Genomic DNA, 21,056 nt, shown 5'->3' on the forward strand with positions numbered 1-21,056 from the left:
CACACTCGAGAAATGTGGCGCACGCGGCTCGCATTGCCCGCCGTACCACCAAATCTCGCGTGCATTCTCGCGGTCCTCGTGGATTCAGTTCCGTTCAATCCTCGGCTCTCGGTGTAGGATCGAACTGCAGGTAAGACCGCCGAAGATGATTTCGATGATTTGCGAATACCGGCAAAACGCCAAAAACTCGAGGAAAGAAGGAGACCCGCGATCTGCGAGAGACAAGTATACGAGCGTTCCGCGAATGGCGTGCTTATCGACCGGAGAGATACGGAGATCCCTTCCCGTGTTGGACGGGATCGCGCGGCGTTTTTACCGACCGAGCGATTGATCGGGCAGTTGGAGGGGGGAAACTCGGATTCGTCGGTGTGCTGCTCTTCCCTTCTACATACTATTGTTCGGAATTTTCGATAGATCGCCGATGACGTGCGGTGCGCACGTGCGCTCGTCGCTGCTCGTCGCGCGGAACCGAGTGTGACATACGCCGCGTATCGCGTGGATCGCGCGATCGAGGGTCGATCACGGAGGAGCTGTAGACGACGCGGCTTCGGTCGTAACCCTTCTCTTCACGATCTTTCCCGTCCCTTCTCGCCCCCTCCCGGTCCTCTCCCTCTTCGCCTTCGCAACCGCCACCGCCGCCGCCGCCGCCTTCTCCTCGCACATCCGATCCTCCTTCCTCCTCTCTCTCTCGTCGCCGCGGCTTTTCTCGGTCGACCGGTCGACTGGCTTCTCAAGGGGGCGTGCTTGCTCGCCGTACAACAATGAGCGAACGCGAAACTATCTAGGCACGAGGCCGCAAACGAATCCCGTCCTTTCGTGTGTGGCCCGGCCGGCCGCGCTCCGTCGTCGTCGTCGTGGTCGTGGCACTCGATCGCGAACGATCGCGGCACGTGAACGCCGAGGTCGCCGAGCCGCGGAATCCCGCGCGTGTGTGCGTGTGTGTGTGCGTGTGTTGTGTGTATTTGTGTGGGGGCCCACTCCGCTCTGCGTGTCTACCCATCGACGACGATCCGAAGGGATTAAGGGCCATCTCTCTCTCTCTGTCTCTTCGCCGAGGAAGCGTTCGGACGCGCGAGAGAGCGTGGTCCCGTTGTGCCTCTCGAAGCCTGTGGCCTGGCCCTCTCTCGTCTCGCCCCGCTACGAGGTATCTCTCGCTTTATAATTATACCCGGATTCCAAACATTGACGCGATTTGACGCGCGGATCAGTCAATAGCGCGCGATAGCCCTCCGCCGCGACGACGATCGCGGGATCGACGACGGATCGACGAGGACCCCCTTCGCCCCCCCGAGATCTCGCCGTACCCGAGGTAGTTGACTTTTCTTTGGTGTGTCCCCGAGTGCGATAAACGTGCACGCGGTAGACCGACTTTCCGTCCTTTCTCCGCCTCCCGCGCGTCCGCGACGGTTCAGCCACCGAACGTGAAACGGATTAACGCGTGGTGTTCGATTCTCCTGGGAGGAGCGCGCACCTGTGAGACAAACAACCTGGCGTCGTGTCATTTTTTTTTTGTGAGGAGCAACCGCGTGTTAACGAATCGCTCTGAAAGCTAATTTTTTATTTTCGTAAAGTAGATTAATCTCGCGTGTTTTTTTTTAAACGTCGACGAGCATATGTAATTACGTTAATTTGGAATCGTTAAATTAAATTGTGAATCAACTGTCTTTATCCGATTTCTTAATAATTTATTTTTCATTGCTTGTGGATAGTAAAAATAAAAAACGGGACAGCGTGGTACGTAGGCTGATCATTTTGGTTCTTGCACGTGCTAAACTTCAATTTATATTGTCATAAACAACTTTGTTTATGTGTGCGCGTGCCTCCGTGTGCGGAATTTCGAGTTTCACGTCGCTCCACCTTTGTCCCGCTCGCGTGATCCTTCTGAGATTTTCGAGTTTTCAAATCTAATTGTATAAGAAAAAGAGAGAAGGAAAAAAAGTTGAACAAATTAATTTTCGCCAACGCGCTCGCCAAATACATTTTCTGTGTGCTCAAGTGGATGGCTCTTTGCACTCGTGATATTTTTATCGCGATATTGTGAAACGCGTGCGTTACGCGGGGGATAGTAAATATTTTCACACCTCTCTGTGCGACTTGTGGGCGACAGGCCGAGCGAGAATCGGGCATCCGAGCCTCGTCTGACGCGCCGCGCCGTCCACTCTGCACCGCGGAGTCCGTCCTATACTCCACGGTAGTTTTGTTTGCAGGCCGCGAGAGTTTATCTGGTTAGCGAAATTTTAAAATTTGACGCAACGCGAGCAGCAGAGAGACGAGCGAGGTTCAGCGAGCAACGTTGCCCGCGTTCTCGGTCGCGATTATTCCCTTCGCTTTTACGCGCGCGTGTTTAATAGAACCCGATGACGCGTAAATATTTGGAGTAGAACTCGCGCGCGCGCGCGCCCGCACCTGCATCCTTGTCGTGAGAGAGATACACCCCGGCCGTGTGTGCTTATCCGGCCGTCGTCTCGCGTATACGACCCCCGCTTCCTTCCGACCGCTATTTTTTGTCGATTGTCGCGAGCGATAAACGGTGACTTCTTCCCGCCCCGTAAGTACGCTTTCGCGGGACGAATTTCGTAACGCCCCGCGTCTACGGTAAGTGCGTTAAATAACGTCGCGTAATCTCCGACGAGGAGATCCCTCCCCCCGGGGAGGGGGCGGGGTCGGGGGGAGAGAGGCAACAACAACGACTCTATTGTCTCCGCGAGCACGTCGCGCGGACGCGCGCGAACACCGAGAGCCGAGAACGGGCGCGACGCACGCCGGCTGTAAAATACATCCTGTTTTCCCTGTTTCTAGATAGAAAGAGAAAAAAAGAGTCATCCGATGGGACACGTAGCCCTGGAAGCGACCGGGGTGGTTCAGTTAAATCGTCGTCCGTACCATGTGCCATGGCTTCGTCCCTAGGGGGCCCAGGAATGACGTCGGGCATCCCGCCGCCGCGAATAGTCAACCTGGAATTTCCCCCACCTCCGCCTTACCCGCCGCCCCACAATCAGGTAAATTTCGCGAATCGTTAATTTCGCTAATGGCGCACATTCGTGCGTTTAATTGTGCGGCAGCGATACTCTCTCTCTCTCTCTCTCTCTCTCTCTCTCTCTCTCTCTCTCTCTCTCTCGACGAAGATATTCATTTTCTTATTTATTCGACACGTATTTCTTTCAAGCGTCGCGCAATGATCGACGCTGTTTAGCGTCCATCGCAGTCTACTTTTATCGCACATAGCGGCGCTTCGTGTTTTTCGCAGATGTCGTGTAACGCGTTAATGGAACCGGTATCGCCGATGCTGTCACCCATCGCGAGTTCACGCCAGCATCTCTTGGATTATTCGTATGCGTACTACCAGTCTGATTCGGGCCATTACCATGCGACGTATCCGGCAGAGGTGCTGTCGCAGCAGCAGCAGCAGCAGCAACAGCAACAGCAACAAGAGCAGCAGCAGCAGCAACAGCAGCAGCTACGACAATCTCAGCAACAGTTGCAGCAGATAAGGTCGGATCCTTTAAAGAGACACACTTACACAACCTGCTATGGCACGGAGGAAAACATTTACGAGGAGATATCAGAAATCAGGTGAGTGTCCATTAAAAGATCATCCGCATGCACGAGTTGTCTACGTTATTAGCTCTGCAGAAATGTTTAAAACTTGCAACAAGTCGCCAAACATCGCTGCACTCGCGATTACCGGTGTTTGGAAACTGACGAAGGGAATATAAATTATATGCTTTTTTTTTCTCTTTTTTTTTTATTAAAAAGTTGAACGCGCGATATTTACGCGACACTATATACACGAGCAGTCGTGAAATAAATTTTCCCACGGGCGTATAAGGCGCGATTAATATACGCCGCGCAAGTGAACAACAATTCGCCAACTCCCCACGGTTCAATGTATCTTTGAAGCGGATGCCGGAGATAGCGATTGACTTGGGAACAATAAGAAAACAAGTTGCGGATTATTCATCCGAGCAGCGTCCTCGACTGGCGCATAAGTCATTGAGACGAGATAAACCGCGCGCGCGTTCAAATTGAGAACGCTCGTTAAGTGCACAACTATATTATTCCGTATGTCGTCGAGAGACCACGTAGATAGCTCGTAATCTGTCTCTTCTCGCGAACTCAGTGAGATCAGTGAGCGTTCAATTCAAAATTTAATCGTATATTTATTTAGCGCGGAGCGTTCATGTGTAGTAGTTACAGCAATTTTTTTAATCCAATGCTTTACTAAAGCGTAACGCGACGGTGTGTAACGCACAAGCAGTCGCGCGGCAATCAAATCTTTCTCCGAACTGTACCCGATAAATTTTATTTTCCAGCAAGCAATGCCATCGCGCATTACACGGATCGCGAAGGTCGCTCGTGGCAGAGGAGGTGCGTCGCGTACAGTCGCGGCATCGCCGTGTGCTCGGGGAACTCAATTTAAGCGTGGAGGCGATGCTGATGCCAACCGCGGCCGACAATAACGAGGAGGAGATGACGCAGGAGGCTCACGGGACCTCTACCGAGGAGCTGTTGCCTTCGGTCGGTCCCGCTGACGATCTTCTCTCTCGCGTCGGATGTGACATGGACAGCGGTTTCAGCGGGAGCTCCACCGCGAGTTACAGGTACGTGCGAGGAACTGTTCTCGCATTCGTGTCTCGCCTTTTAATTCGCGCAGATAAATTATAAGAACGCTGCTTTTAAACGCTTAATTTTGCAAGCAGATCTATATATATATATATATATATATATATATATATGTTTTCCAGTCTTATATTTGAATTTAATTTACAGATCAGGCTTGGGATCTTTGAGAAGGGGAATAGTAAGAACGAACGGCCCGGAACCGATGGGCGTGCTGCGTAAGACAAAAGCCGCTATGATATGGAAGAAAGGCTGGAAAGGTTGGAAAAAACTTCACTCCTTCGGGAGCAGCAACAGCGGCAGTAGCGCCAAGCTCGTTGGTGAGTCTGATGAATCGTTAATAGTATCGATTTCGTTTGCGGGAGATAAGATAAGTAGAGGCGTATGGTAGCCAAAGTGTCCAATCTCGCAGGCCGTCTCTTTCTCTCTCTCTCCCTCCTTCTCTTTTATCGCATTGTCGTCGTTTCGCGAATATGATGATCGTGCTCGGCAGTCGTGTTGCAGACTGCGTGCGACTTTGAATTACTTGCGCGTGAGCAATCCGGTACAAATTCTCGATGCGTAGTTCGTTACGCGGCAAGAATACAAACCGGCGTTTTCCTTGAAGCGCGTTTCTCAGAAGCGAGAAAGGAAAGGGCGCGCGTGGCGATTTCTTTCTTATTTTACATACAGTCGCGTGTATTTTACATACACGTTGCGAACGAGAAATTATCAACTAGAGAAGGGGGGGAGGGAAGGGAGAAAGGGAAGATTTACACATGTGTATATGATATCGTAATCACATGACGCAAGACGTAAGATTTCAAGAATCGTGATTGCCCTGACAAAAAAATGTAGAGCGCGTCTCTACGATTTACGAAAAGGGAAACGATTATTACGGAATGCTCGCGGCCAACGGATATACTCGCGCATTGTCCCCGCGCCACTTTTAAGGTGTTTTGTCGCCGCATAACTGCGCAAGTACGCATATAGCCTTTCTTTTTCACAACAACGCCTGCAGCTCGCGAGTATTATAAACACACGAGTCGCGGCTCATACATTCGGTCCGCGCGCTCGCGTGCATTTGGCGAATGGAGTTAATTATTGGTACTTGGATGGGGTCAGCCGCAGGGTCACTCGGTGGAGAAGCAGATGCGAGATCACGTGAAACGCCCGTCCCCTCCTCCTTCCTCCCACCCTCTTTTTCTCTCTCTCTCTCTCTCTCTCTCTCTCTATCCTCGCTTCCCCTTTTCCTCCTGCTTACGTCGCGTAACCCTCTTTCGGGCTTTACACGCTCACTTGGACTCATTACATTTTCTCTCGCCGGTTGTCGACCGCTCCGCGAAAAAGTTGGCGATTTCTCCCTACTTAGAAATCAAGATCATTAACGTACCGTAATTTATTTTCCCCGAATTAGCTTCATGCAAAGTAATTTATAAAAAATGCATACGTATGGTCCGCATATATGTTTAATTAAACGAATTATTTTTGTTTATATGGTTGGAATAATTTTGTAGAAATAATCTCGTTTATGTACTCGAAGAATCTTTGCTCTTGCGGTCATCATTTTACGCATTATTCGTGTGGAATTCTTTTTATTGTGCAAGAGATATGTAGAGAACAGAAAGAGGAAGGGAGTGAGCGAACACTAGGGTTTCGGATTACGAGGCAGCTTTATTTACGAGCGTCTTATAAAACTGACTGAGCTGAGGATGAATATTTTTCGACCGCTGGTTCCCGAAGTCGAGACGAAAGAATTTACGGGATATGCTTTATTATGAAACGGCGGAAATAAAAAAAAATAATCCGCGTGGCGTTCCAATTGCACGGCCAGTGGCGCCGACTATCGGCAGGACAGCGGCGACGAGACGCGCGAGTCACGCGAGTGTTACAAGCGCGTTCGGCGCGACCGCCGTACCGGTCGAGTCGCGCATTCGTATATATCTCACGTATATACGTATGTATTTATATTCGTAATGCAAGACCTTGCGAACGGGAGGCTCCGCACTCTGCATGGCATAGAGAAACGCTCGCTTCGATTCGCACAATGTAATTCCCGTACCCGACCTCACGGCAATAGAACGAAAATTACCTTTATTATCCCGGCTCCGATTACCCTCTCGTCGTTAACACGTCACGCCGATTTGTATATAACAATCGCGTACACCTTATGCGCGGCGCGGCGTAACGTTTCCAAAGAGTTTCGCAATGAGTTTTCGCCAAACGCATTCACACACATCGCCTAGCCGATGACGGTGGTTGTCCCTCCCTCCCTCCCTCCCAAAGCCAGATTATCTCGCGTCTTTCTCTAGCGCTCCTATTATCTCGAATTCTATCGCTCTTAATTATTATCTCGACTCTACGGCAACAGCTGTCGCCATGTGTATATACATGTATATACATATATTTCTCTCTCTCTCCTCCCTATATCCCTTCTCGCGCGCGCGTTCCGCACCGCGCCTCTTCCTCTCTTTTATATTCATTCACCGTCTCTCGACAACCCGGTCCGTCCACCTCTGTTCTCCGGTCTCTTCTCTCACAGCTGCGAGCTACAAGCGGCCCGCCGAGCTGTTTGTTCGTGCGTTTCACTCTCGATCGCTCGTACTTTCTCTCTCGTTTGTCTCGGCACCCTCCTCCGTCGTGTCGGCCGTTCGCTCGCTCGCTCGCGTTCCTTCCTCCCTCCCTCCACCCCGCCCGCCCACCTCCCGGCTTCGGTTCGGTCTCGCGTTTCCTCCGTGCCCTTCGCCTCTTTCTCCAACCTCCGACGTCAGTGCTGTGCAGCGGCTATACGCGTTAGCGAGCGCGCGGCGGAGGGCCGGGGCCAGAAACACGCGGCGCGGCCATGTTGACTCGCTCCGTTCGCTCGCTCGCCTCGCCTCGCTTTGCTTCGCCTCGCTCGTGGCGCTTCTTCGTCGAGCGCGACGCGGCGCGGCGCGGCGCGGAGCGTCCTGTTGTCCTCCTCCTCTTGCTCCTCCTTTATCGCTGTACCGCGCGGCGTTGTTGTTAATTGTGCGGGCCGCGGCCGGCCGCGTCGCGCACGTGCCCGATGTGATTTTTCGCCTCGTAAAATCGCGTAATAATCGCGGCATCCGGGGCATGCGTGAGTGTGCGCGCGCGCGCGCGTTTGTGTTTTGCACGCGCGTACATATATATATATAATATACGTGCGCACGGGCGTGCGGGCGGGCGGCGCGCTATGAATTCGCGTGTGGTAGCGCGATCGCGTTCTGCGAATAAGCAGAACAAGAGCGATAGTGGAGTGAGCGAGTGAGGGCGAAAGAAAGAGGGAAAGAGTGAGAGAAAGAGGGAGTTGTGTATATGTTACGCGAGAGTAAATCATCGCAGAGGAACATTCGCCTCCGCGAGATGGAGGAACTGCACAACGGGGTTGTCCTCATCAAATGTAAGTAGGCGGATTTTCCGCGAGAGATATAGGGAACGATATGCGCGTCCTCTCCTTGCAGCGATGCCCCTCCGACCTCCGTCGCCTCTCGGCAGTTTCGCTTTCGCCGCTCGTCCGTCCCCCCTCGCGCGTCGGGCTCCGTCGATCATCGCGTTCGAATGGAACGGAGGAGCCGGAGCGGAAGCGGATGCGATATCGCTTCGTGAAACCTTAAGCGTTTTTATCGTGATACGGAGCATCGTCCTGCTCCTCGCGTCCACGAGGCGTCAGTATATCTCGCGTGTTCCACGTCGGGCGCGTCGTTGGTGCGTCGACGCGATTACGTTATGTCAGCGGTACCGGTACCAGTTTCCGGCTCGACGCGATCCGGTCGTACCGACGTAACGACCGACGGTTACCCAGGAGCGACGTTATTTCAACGTCGCGCGACGCGCGAACGATAGGAAAGATCGTGCTTGCATTCGCATCCTCTTCTCGATTTTCCTGAAAATCTCCCGTATAGATTCAGGATTGTCTGAGAGACGACGCTTGGAAGCAGCCCGCATCTCCATTGACATTCGCAGGTTTGATCTACATTTAATCTTGATTTGATTAAATGTAAGTTAAACTCCGGGACCAGATACGCGATAGGACGGTGGTTTCAAATTATTTTTATATCTCCTTGTTTAAATGTTTATATTTTGCGGTTTAGCAAGCGGACTTAAATTTTGATCTTGCAATCGCATTCCACGACACTTGGTGCTTTCCGGGGAAAAAGAATTTGTCGAAAAATATTTGCCTCATTTTTGCCAGAGCATATAAAAAAAAATCTTCACGTCCGGTTAGACGTAAAAGGTCCGAGGTGGTAGAGAATTCCCTGTGTACACAGAAGTACAGCGTGTAGACTCGAGAGTTGTCTCTGTTCAGCGAGCTTTGTGTGTCTTACCGTAGAACCGTGGTAGAACTTTCATTCTAAGCACTCTGAGCACGTAATGATCAAATAGTATTGTGTAATGTGATTAAATAAGGCTACCTTTTCGTGGATAGCGTGTTGAATTACATACTTTTTTTTTTTTAGATTAGAATTTAATTTTACCATGGGCCATTTAAAATTTCATCATAGCATTTATTTTTTACGAGCGTTTAAAAAAAAAAGCCTTTCGATAACGCAGGTCACTCAGGCGATTATCACGGGCGCCGCTGAAAAGTCAGGGGCCGGTCACGGATCAATCACCACGGCAGATGAGATGGCGTATTGACGCTCGTCCCGGACGTCGATTTGCGCACTATTTACGTCTCGAGTAATACGATTTCGATGATCCGAGTTCGCTGCCTCAAAAAAACTCGATGTCGGCCTTGTCGTAAACTGCGCTTCCGCGCGCATCGTATAGTTAATTATAGTTTCGACATTTATCGCGCCGCGGGGAACGGCCATTGAAACGCCCGCATCGACGGAGATTGGGACGATTGCGTCGGCGCGGCGACGGCGGCGGCGGGTCGACGTCGACCCGCCGCCCGCTGCGCCGGCCATCCGCGCGTTTCGTTTCGTTCCGTTTCGTCAATCGCATCTTCTCGCTCGCGGTTTCCGTCGAGATCCGCACGGACCCGGATCAAAGATCAGGATTGTAATTGTTCGTCGGAGCCGATCGATCGGTAATCTCGATAATCGAGTCGTTACGGCGCCTCCGAGGGGGTCACTCGGTGCGCGCATAAGGTCACCGGTCAGGTCGGAACCCCTCGCGTTAGTTTTAGAATGCGCAATCGGTTTAATCATTAACGGGCGCTCTGACCCGTGAGCGGTATGGAAAATTGTTGCGTTGCTCGTGCGCGCACACACACACATCGCCGAACGTGTATTGCTGAGACTGACGCGAATACGAGAAACGTCGCGAAATCCTAATGACGTTGAAAAAGAGAGAGAGAGAGAGAGAGAGAGAGAGAGAGAGAGAGAGAGAGAGAGAGAGAACAGGAACACGTGCCACGTGATTCGCGCTTTTTTTCAGCAACGCGAAAAATTCTCGTGTTATCGTTGTCCAAAATATGCCACAGACTATCTATATAACTTGTGCGAGAGCTCAGGATAAAACTCTTATTTTCAATTTAATTTTTTATTTTATTTTGTTTTACTTGGAAGGCAAATCACCGAAAGTATCTTATTGTCAAGACAGTCCATCATGGAGCATGCATCAAATTGTGATCATCTTTGTCATGAAAGATTGATTTGAAAGAGAAAGAGAGAGAGAGAATTTTATACGTATATAGTACGCGGGAAAACATTTAGGATGATTGTTCTACCTTCGGATAAACTATGTGTAATTTATCTAATGGATAAATATTTGTAGAGCATATGCTATATATCGGACATTTTTCCATTAGATAAATTATAATTTGTCCGAAGATAGAACAACCGGCCCATGATAAGAAATAAACACATGTATAAAATGTATGTCAAAACACTCGACATATAAAATTATGAAACAAATTCTACCCTGGAATCTGATACAAATGTACATAAGGTCTAAAGTGACCTTTACATTGCAAAAATTATTATTTAAAACATCTATTCCATTATACAGCTATGTTTCCAATTTCCATTATATCTAACATATGTCTAAAACTCTGCGCGGTATTAAATACATATTTGATATCCATTTGAGATGAGTAGGACGATGGGCCGAAGAATCTTGCCTGTAAAGAGAAAATAATACGTACGTTAACGACGGAATAAGGATGGATCTCTCTACGTAAAGAGAAGTTAATTTGTGGTCTAACGATTGTAGAATTATATATCTGCTGCTATGTGCCTTTGTGCAAGTTACGTCCACGTTACGCAATGCCGAATATCTAGTGCATCGAAGAAACCTTGCTGGCCGCGCGTAGGCGTGCTCTTTTATCGCAAAAGCGCCTATTGAAATGTCACGGCGGACTCGCGGATTTTTCGCTCGTTGTTGAAAGCGCGCGCCGCGCGCCCCCTCCCCCTTCCCCCTTCGCCCCGTTGCTCCATATTCGTCGTACATAGCCGCCGCGAGGGAACTGGTCGAGATAGTGAAAGGAAATTGGGCGAGTTGCCACGATTACAAACGCGCCGAGATGCTTTTTAGATTACCGGGGCCCGCGATCGCTCGGAACGTCGTCGTTGAAAACGTCAAGCAACCTTCTCTCTTCATCTTCTCTCCCATTTGCATCCTCCTGCCTTCAAGCTGCTTGCTTCAAACTTTCGCGCACGTTTCGCGCAGCGTATAGACTTATCCGCGTGCGAAGGAGACACGGAGGAGAGCTGGATAAGGGGAGAAATGATAAGGACGAGTAAACCGACGACGACTCGTCGCTCTCCCGTCGTTGTCTGGGAACGAGATTACACAACGTGTTGGCCCAAGAAGAAAAAAAAAGAAGAAGAGTGCCGGCTGATCTCGCGTCGTCGCCCGCCCGCCAAGCCGAGCGCGACTGTGTCGTCGCGCCAAGGCTCGATTGCCTTAAATATGTAGAGTTAAACAATTGCCTCTCGTTGTGACATTTAGGTTTAATGCACCCGCGGAAAGTGGAGCGTTCCACACCACCCCGCTTCCCTCCGATTGTGTCTTTGAATAAAACGGAGACGTGGCGTGCGTAGCAGAGCCCCGGCCGGCTGCAGTGCGTCTCGCTCGCATTCGAGCGTTTCGTGTACTTTTAAGGCCGTTCTACAGTGGCGTGAACGTAGGCACGTTCGGGGAACGCGCTATCAGCGCTGTTGTGTGTCATTCTCTCTTTATCGTTTAAACATAAAGCGAGAATAGAACGACGCGCTAGCGCTAATAGCGCGCTCCCCGAACGCAGCCGTATAGTCGTAAGAAACTGACCAGTCGCGGTCGAATATATAAGTCGAATATAACTACGATTGGTCAATTTCTTACGGCTTAACAGGGGGCTTACGACTACGTTTACGCTATTGCGTATAATTTTATAAGAGTCTCAGACGGAGAGATTCCGCGGTCGCGATGTATACGCCTTGGAAACCCGGTTAATTAATCGTTTCAGAAGGGTGCGCGCGCGGATCTTACGGAAGTTAGAAACTCGCAGTAGTACTATTATGGATAAACACGCACGTCGCGAGTACACGTTAGCCGGCTGTACAAAACTCGTAGCGCGGAAAACAGACGGGTGGGAGGGAGAACGATTCGTCATCCGTCTCTCTCTCTCTCTCTCTCTCTCTTTCTCGTACCCATGCGTGTGCGAGGGCACGCGCGAGCAGGTTGATAGATACGCGCGATAGAGGCTCGCGTCTATCCCGAGGAGGAATAGTCGTCGGCCGCGTGTGCACGTCGCACGATCGCCGAAGGAGGAGGATGCGCGGCGCGCGCGCGACATTCGCCACGACCGTGCGTGGTACCGCCGTCCGTGGTTCGCGCGGCATCCCGTGAATCACGACGTTGTCGCGTACTTCGCTCTCGTTACCTGCTTGCTTCGCCGCCGCCGCCGTTGCCGCGGCGAGCCTTCTGCCTTGCTACCTTGAGCCGCGCACGACGCGACGTTTACACGCGCGAGCACGCAACTCCTTCCTCGGTGCGTGGGTAGCGTAAGAGCGGAGTCCGAGGGAACCGAGAGTCGTGATGGGATCTCTCCCGATCTTGCCGTCCCGTATTCTTTTTTTTTTTTCCACGTGAAAGTATTGGGCAATATCGACGCGCGTATAGTAGTAGGCGTATTATTGGTTTTCGTGCGGGACCCGTTGGTGACACACCGCGTGATCGCGGCGCGTGCCTTCATAATCTCTCTGTGTATTATAAAACTCGGTCTTTTCTTCTTTTTTTTTTTTTTCGTTCCCCCGCGGAGTTCGTTTCAGTGGAACGAGACGGTGAGAAATCGACAATATCGATCAGACTGGCTTCGCGCCGACCGTTATTTACTGTCATTCCAGTGCCCTCGGTTCAGAATTTATAAAAGACCTTGCAGCATTGGTAAACTCACTTGATTATACGTGTTTTATGATTTCACGTTTTTTTTTCCCCTTTTCCTTCACACTGACGCGCTCCGCGTAAGGCATATAACGTATTTGTACGTTGTTCCATCTGCGTGGCTCGCGCGGCGCGAACGTGCAGCGTCGTCCGTCCGCGAGACGGTGAATCGCTGCGGTTTTCGCGAGGGATTCGCCGGGAGGGGTCCAGTTCGAGGCGACTCGCCGGACGGGAGCCGTCCTCGACGCTCAGAGTCGAACGCGCGCAACACATCGACGATTGCGTCGTAGATCGTCGCCGGTGACGCGCGCATTTTTCGCAGGCTCTCGTCCGCGTACGCGAGAAACGTGGGAACGGGACGGACGGGCGAGCACGTCGCATTTAACCCGATTATCGTCGCGACGTTAACGCGTTGGTAACGCGAGACAGCGCGACGCAGCGGAAGGTCCAATAAAACCGAGGCGCACCGAGAGCGAGGTGACGGCTTCCGCGCGAGGGGGCCCCCGGACTCGGTCTCGCGTCCGCGTTCGCGAGGCACAATTTGGTTGCACACGCACTTGGCGTGTGTTCTTTTTTTCCCCTTTGACGGCCGTGGCCGATTGTGTGCGTCGCCGATCGTATCGCCGAGAGAGGATGGGATATACGGAAAGAATCGCCTGTTCTCTCGAGTGGTGACGCATAGCGGATATGTTTAGCTGATCGCGCAATGACGCGCCAGGACTATTTACTCAGTTCCATCCGGAGTTGCGAAGCTTACAGATAAAAAAAATCTCGGAGTCGTGAAACCTTCTCTTCTCCCTCTCTTCTTTGTTTTTTTATTTATTTATCGGAGATCGGAGGATGAACGCGCGCGAAGTTGTCGTTTCCTTCACCAGCTCGTGAATCGTGAGTTTGTTGTTTGCCTTCCAGATGAGCCTCGTTCAAGATGCAGATCGTGGGATGACGTAGAGCCGGGCAAGATGGAAGCGGTTAGCGGGAATTCGCACGCGCATCATTCCTCGTTAGAGACCAGCAGATCCAACACGTCCACGCAGTCCGCCAGAAGCGAGGACTCCTGGTGCTCGGCGTCGGACCACGATCTCTCCTCCGATGACGAAAGCGAAAAGAGCAATATCAGTATTAAGTAAGTTCAATCTCGTTACATAACGTTCGCCGGCGAAGCTGCTAAAGTCCATAATGAAAACTCGCTCTCCGTTCGCTCCTTGCAGAAGCAACTGTCAATTGAGAAACACGTTGCATAAGGCGCGCACGCTCTGCGACAAGTGGCGGTTTCAGAATATGCCGGGGAACAACGTGGACCTCATGGAGTCCCCGGGGAACCACGGCCGCCTCTCGAGGTGGTTCAGCATCCGCCGGGGCTCGGCGCATCACTACGACGTCGACTCCACGGACACGGTGTCTCTGACCAGCCCGGTCAAAACGGCACAAATGCCGCAGCTCTGCGAGGTGAGCATATTTTCCTTCACAATCTTTCAAACTAATCGCCCTACGCGTCGTTTACCTCGAACAATCCGCTTAGAAATCGAAGGATACTCATCGAATAATCGTTTTTTATTTTTATTTATTTATTTTTAATTTTTTATAGGTCGACGAGGAGAATAGTGCTATGGTACAATTTCAGTGCATGCAACAGCGAAGACAAGCTCCGCCGACGCTGCCGTCGCCACCCCCGAACCTGACCCCTCAGCAACTGAAACGTAGACATATCGTGGCCGCGATAGTACACTCCGAAAATAGTTATGTATCCACTTTGCAGAGACTGGTAAACGTACGTATCGAGAGACACTGTCTGATACCGTGTCAAAGGACGACGGGGCATTTTTTTCACATAGATCACTTGCTTTAATGTTCAGGATTACAAGAAACCGTTGGAGGAATCCTCGCCGCCTATATTGAGTCAATCCAAAATTGCGACGTTGTTCCACAGGCTGCCCGAAATTTTACAATGCCATACGCTGTTTAGAATTGCTCTGGCAGAATGTGTACGATCCTGGGACAAGGATGAAAAGTTGGGGGACGTGTTCGTCGCGAGTTTCAGCAAGGCCATTGTCCTTGACATTTACAGCGGCTTCATAAACAACTTTTCCGTGGCGATGGATTTAGCTAAGCAAGAATCGAAGAGAAAAACCGCACTTGCTGACTTCTTCAAGGTATCTGCCTCGTATCCCGCGAAAAAACAATTCGTATCTCAGTGTATGTGAATTTTAATTTTATAATCCGTTGTTGCAGGTGAAACAAATAAGCGCTCACGATAGATTGTCGTTCTTCGGATTAATGGTCAAACCCGTGCAGAGGTTTCCACAATTTATCCTGTTTTTACAAGTGAGTATTAAGGATGATTTAAACGATGAAAAATGACTCAGTTTCTTTCCTCTCCCCATTAAAGTAACACATATGTTGTTTGTGTTTAGGATTTATTGAAGCATACACCGCAAGGACACCATGACAGAATGTCGCTGCAATTAGCATTAACGCAGCTCGAGAGTTTAGCAGAAATGCTAAACGAGAGGAAACGAGAGGCGGAACAATTCCAGGCGTTTAAAGAAATGTTGCGGCACGTTTCCGGAAAGTTGTCACACCGTCCGCTCTCTTCGACGTCTCGTTATCTCATTAGGGAGGACAACGTCACGCAAATGGTAAGGCTCGTTTAACAGAATACAAAATGCACTCGAGACACAACTTGTTATCACTGATGTTATTTGTTTATAAACGTTTATTTACAGGAATTTAATCAAAATGGCATGATAACGAAATCCAAGAGAAGAAGGCTATTGTTATTGAACGATTTGGTAGTGTGCGTCTCCGTCACTCCGAGATCCACGGAGGACTTTTCGGGAAACGAACGGCTAACGTTAAAATGGACATACCCGGTGTCAGATATCGAGGTATAAAAATATAGCACAACTTGTAATCTCGTTCGATATTGAAATCAATTGTTCGTGAGAGCAAACTGAATATTTTTTTAAAAATACGTTAATATTATTAATGAATTCATTTAGATTCAAGACACCAGCACTTCTCCGACTTTAAGTCGACTGCTCACCGCTGGCTTGAATAAGGGCGGCAGTTTAAAAAGCGACAAGAGCGGAGAGTGTGGACAAGCAGCTGACGCGGATAACCTCTGTGTAGAGATGAACGATCTTATGCACGATTACGAGGTGATGTCCAGAATAAGTGATTTAGTGGCTCAGTTAAAGGGCAGATACGAGGTAAGGACAAATTGATCACTCCGCTATTACATGCCTTTGTTATAAAACCTATTGAAACAAAATATAAATGTAAATTGTATTATTGTGATAAAAATTCAAGAGTTGTAATCGACTTGCGGCAAACTAATTATTGATGTTTTTCTCTTGTTTGAATTCAAAGGGGATGACGCTTCAGACAACCAAGCAAATTCTGCAATCGATACAAATGTCGATACAGCAGAAAGATGAGGATATGGTGTGGGCCGATAGTTGTTGCCTTCAGCTAGTCACAAAACAAGGTCAAATGTATACGTTTCAAACGGAAAGTCCATTGGTGAAAAAGGATTGGATAACGGAGCTTAGATTAGCGCAATTGGCTTTGGATCCTAATAACTCTCCGTCGTGGGAAGTACCTGAACAAGAGCAGAGACCGTCTACGAAAATGCCGCTTTTCGTTAGTTCGCAAGCCGTATATCATTCGCAACATCAGACCGAAGTAAGTTGAGATAAAGAAATATACGCGTATACCCGTTGCCTTTATTGCTTGTACATAACGCATTTACACGTATCGCAATATATCTTGCTTGCAGGTGCGTTGCGGTTGTTATTATTCCGTTGAAAATTCACGTTCCACGAGACGACGCGGTAGAAGTCAAAATTATCTGTGGATATGTACGGGAGACGGCATATCCAGCCACGTGACGATTTACGGTCAGTCGACGACGGCCTCGGCGACCTGTTTGAAACGTATAACCACTTTCGATCTGGTTGAGACTAGAGTGAGCGCCGTCGAGTTCGTGAAAGGAGTGTCCAGCGATCTTACCACGCTCGCCAGCGATCTCGTGTGGATGGGCACGGATTCTCGGAGGATTATAATTTACGCCGCGACGGAACCCGAGAAAGAGGAGGAGATTGGCAGTTACCCCGTCTCGGGACCCATAATAGAGATCAAGTATCATTGCGACAACGTCTTCGTAGCTTTGGGCACGGGCTTGTTGCTTCTGTTCAAACGGCAAGTCGACGGCGCGTGGTCTCTGAAGGATCCCTCCAGCATATCGTTGGGTAACGATCCTGTCTCGTGCTTGATGCCAATTAACACGTCAGTTTACGCCGCCTGCGGCAAGAAGGTGTGGGTACTTAACGCTACTTCGGGCGAGATCACCAAGAGCTTCAGCGCGCAACACGAGCACGTCGGTAATGTGAAGCTCATGGCGCATTCCGGGGTCGGGCTTTGGGTCGCCCTGAAGAACTCGAGCACAGTTTGCCTTTATCACACGGAAACGTTTAAACACCTGCAGGACATCAATATAGCGTCCAACGTTTTGAGAGTGACGAAAATGAACAGTCCCGGTAACTCGTGCGGCGGCACGCTCGCCGTTAACAATCAAACCGCGGTCACGGTCACGGCGCTCTTGGCGTGCAAGGGTCTCCTGTGGGTCGGTACCAATGTAGGCATCAGCCTGACCATTCCACTACCGCGATTGGAAGGCGTGCCCATCATCAGCGGTCGCGTCAATATCTCGTATCACGCCCACTTCGGTCCGATCACCTTTTTACTGGCGATACAGAACACGAAGAACACAGTGTGCTCCGCGAAGGAGCGCACCAACGTTGACGACGAGGGTGTACAGTTGCGAGCGAGGGACGCCGAGCAGAGGTCGCGCGACAGAACGAGTCTGGATTCCTCCGTGTGTAGCAACATCGTGAAACTGAAGCAACAGCTGACGGGAAGCCCGGTGATGCTGAGGAGAAAGCGGAGCAAGGAGTACGACTGCCGAGGCTCGAAGACACTTCCCCGAGGATTGGGCGCCGGCTGCGGACTCCTGTCGAGCTCCTTCTCCAGCTCGCAAAGTTCCGGTGAAAACTGTGACGTTTACGGGCTTTACGGTGAACTGATGTACGTGAAGGACTACGAGAATGAGAACAATTCGGGCATAGATCCCATTTACGAGTCGTTGAGAAGAAGCGATCCCGAGCTGGCGGCCATACCAAATAAAGTGAGTACCTTGGATCGTAGATTAAAAATGAAAATCACTAGGCCCAGGTCGCTGGACCTCTCCAACTGGTCGGTGGACTCTCACGCCAGCTCGTTGTACACGTCTTCCGGATCGGAGGAGAACCTGTCTCTAAAAACTGGAAAGTTATCGCGTAATAGTAGCATAGCTAGTCGTAACGGTCCCTACGACCTCTCTACACCTAACAATAGCGCAGTAGAATCGGGATTGGAGGCAACGTCCGCGGCCAATCTCAAGGCGAACGGCAAGAAGAACGGCAAGGCGGCTCAGCAGGTAGAGCAGCCGAAACGAACGGTGCTAACGCTGATGGGCGGACGCGGTTATATCAATTGGAGGCAACTCCACGCGCAGTCCGGCATCGACAAGGGCTCGAAATCGACCTACGCGTTCAAAGATCCTAACAGCAACGACGCACATATCGTCTTGTGGGAGATGAAATTATGATATACGATCGCGTTTTTAGGTCCGTCGTTACGCAAGTCGGTGCGAGAAGCGAAACTTTGACGCTGACACGTATGTAGTATAGTAGACAATAGGACCAAAAGAATACTGATTAACGTTTTAGATAAGATTGTTAATAATTGTGAAGGACTATCGGACACATGGTGTATATGTGTAATCTCGATTGCGTAGCAGCGAGTATCCGGGGTCTTTTTCAGGCTAGACGTGACGTTACATTAGTATTGATTGCTACTTTAAAGCGATTGTGAATCGAGCTGCTTGTGAATCACGAAGGGTGACTCGAGAGTATTAGAATATTGAACGTCCCTCGATTACCAAGATACTTAATGGGGACTGCACGCGGGTTTTTTTTTAATGAACAACTTTTGTTTTTTTTTTTTTAGGGAAGAATAATGCTTTATTAACTAAACAGACTGAAATAAATATGAATCATTGCAGCGCATGACAAGATCAATGAATGTAAATCGAAGTACCGGATGCTCTCGTGCGTCAAAAGTTCATTGCTTCCGTCGCGTATGGAAATAACTAATGTCTCGATAACAATAGGTCGCTTCTAGATATGGAAATTCTTTGAAATTTATTATCTGCGTTTAAGATATTACTTGAATCTCGTTAGTATATAATGAAACATGTGATAACTCTCTAAAAGAATCTTGAAAAAAAGGTGCACGAAAAACGGAACTTAAACGGAGCTTAAAACAGTTCCACGTGTTGCGTGAAACGTTATACATTTAATATCCGTGACATACGAGAATAATTGCTACAAAAAGTGTTCCGCTTACGCTGTATTCAAACGTTTCGCACTGTCAATTAAAAAAACTAACACATCGTTGTTCGCGCGCGTACGCGTTTATAATTAAAATTTAGACAATTAGCCGGGGTCTAGACTACGCGTTCTCATACGCGAAATATTCATATGTATGTGCCGCAGAAAAGTGCTGTATTAAACATTAAATATTTTATCACGTCGTTGTAAACGATCGTCGCGTTGTTTTCATACCGATATACATATATTATCTACACAACATTAATTTCGCTCGAAAATCGGGTGTTATCCGAAAGTTATTCGGATTTTATGCATTATGTCGATACGCGGTATTATTTTTGTTTTTTTTTTTATGATATACGTGTGCATTGACTTTTGTTTTAAACGGTAATCTTTCGATTTTGCTCTTACATCGAACAACATTTGAACGTAGTATATATCAAAATTCAAAGTTCATTGTTTGAAAAAACTAACTACCAGTACGGTCCACGCCGAAGTGTGCAGGCACACCTTTTGACACATACCTTGGTAGAAAGTGATACCGTTTTGATACTCGACATAAAGTTTATAAAGTTTCTACCGCATTTTGATACTCGACATTAAAGTTTCTACCATTTTGATATTCGACATAAAGTTTATAAAAGTTTCACAGTGCGCGTAATATAAGACAATATAATGGTGTCTGTATGAGAAGAAATCAATTTTGCGAAATTATAAGCTTTCATTCCGCTAAAGAAGTTTAGGAAATTAAGGCATTTATTCACAAAGTTCTAAATTTAAAGAGCTTATAAAAAAAACTTATTTACAAATTTTGATGAATAATCCATCAATATTTAACGAATAAAATTGAAAAATCTTTGTCATTTAACAATTTATTGATTTTTATGATAATTATTGAAAAAAAAATTAAAATTATACTGAATCCAGATTGTGGTTTATATAGAGATATATTTATAATGATAACGTCGTAATAAATGTATTTCGGAAAGTGATTATGGTATTGTCGCGAATGTTTATTAAACTTTTTCAGTTAGTCTGCTTGGAATATACATGAAAACTTGTTTGCCAGCCAATGTATGAACGTAATTAACTAAATGAAGGACACCTATTTATAGATTATGAAACATTAATTATTAACGGCTATTGTCTGTTGGCTCTTGCGACAATTATTGAGAAATTTATTAGCTTCAGTTGTTCAATGAAAAAGAATTTATATATCCAATTTTTCATAAAAGTGTTAATGCTGTCCAGTTTTTTGATATGATCGAGTTTTCATAGAAGAAATGCCGATCTGTGTGTATATATATATCTCTCTCTCGTATAAAATATGATAATAGTGTATGTGTTACGAAACCGTTAAATAGATTTATATTTTGTACACTAATTTTGTTTGAATACATAGCCTTATTTTGTATTTATGCCTTTAGTACGCGCGTTAGCTACACAACGAAACTGTACTATGTATTTATTACTTATATATGATGTCACCGTTATAAATAGAGAATCTTGTTACTTTGCTGCGCCGAAAGAGTGCAGCGGTATAGTATACTTTTTGTTCATTGTAACATTATATGGCTACATTAAAATTATTTCAAATGAATCAAGAAATTTCTCTCATTTTTCACATGTAATATGGGTATATATAATAGTTATTTACTAAAAAATATATATATATATCAAGATTGTCCGCAAGGATTGAAGTGGGATGGCAGA

The 21,056-nt window shown here is 48.2% G+C and overlaps 1 protein-coding gene and 1 long non-coding RNA gene across 6 annotated transcripts; one reads left to right on the forward strand and one right to left on the reverse strand.

The window, feature by feature from the left end:
- The first annotated feature begins 18 nt into the window (after positions 1 to 18).
- Positions 19 to 20,943, forward strand: LOC105452831 (rho guanine nucleotide exchange factor 10-like). 5 transcript variants are annotated; one of them, XM_011694296.1, is made up of 15 exons: positions 19 to 130; positions 2,800 to 2,999; positions 3,248 to 3,573; positions 4,314 to 4,601; positions 4,771 to 4,940; positions 13,822 to 14,035; positions 14,121 to 14,358; positions 14,498 to 14,680; positions 14,766 to 15,062; positions 15,142 to 15,234; positions 15,324 to 15,548; positions 15,636 to 15,797; positions 15,912 to 16,121; positions 16,282 to 16,596; positions 16,691 to 20,943. In XM_011694296.1, the coding sequence occupies exons 2-15, from the start codon at positions 2,892 to 2,894 to the stop codon at positions 18,557 to 18,559; spliced, it is 4,698 nt and encodes a 1,565-aa protein (XP_011692598.1). In that variant the 5' UTR covers positions 19 to 130; positions 2,800 to 2,891; the 3' UTR covers positions 18,560 to 20,943. The 5 variants fall into 5 exon arrangements, with proteins under 5 accessions (XP_011692598.1, XP_011692599.1, XP_011692597.1 ...); XM_011694297.1 differs by having other exon boundaries at positions 2,804 to 2,999; XM_011694295.1 differs by lacking the exon at positions 19 to 130 and adding an exon at positions 397 to 1,144.
- LOC105452830 lies at positions 10,074 to 11,402 on the reverse strand. Its single transcript, XR_974779.1, has 2 exons — positions 11,088 to 11,402; positions 10,074 to 10,669 (listed from the first exon to the last, which is right to left on the reverse strand). It is a non-coding gene; the product is annotated as an uncharacterized LOC105452830 (long non-coding RNA).
- Positions 20,944 to 21,056: the final 113 nt, after the last annotated feature.

This window comes from Wasmannia auropunctata, unplaced genomic scaffold (assembly GCF_000956235.1).
Source record: "Wasmannia auropunctata unplaced genomic scaffold, wasmannia.A_1.0 LD336026.1, whole genome shotgun sequence".
Taxonomy (NCBI): domain Eukaryota; kingdom Metazoa; phylum Arthropoda; class Insecta; order Hymenoptera; family Formicidae; genus Wasmannia; species Wasmannia auropunctata.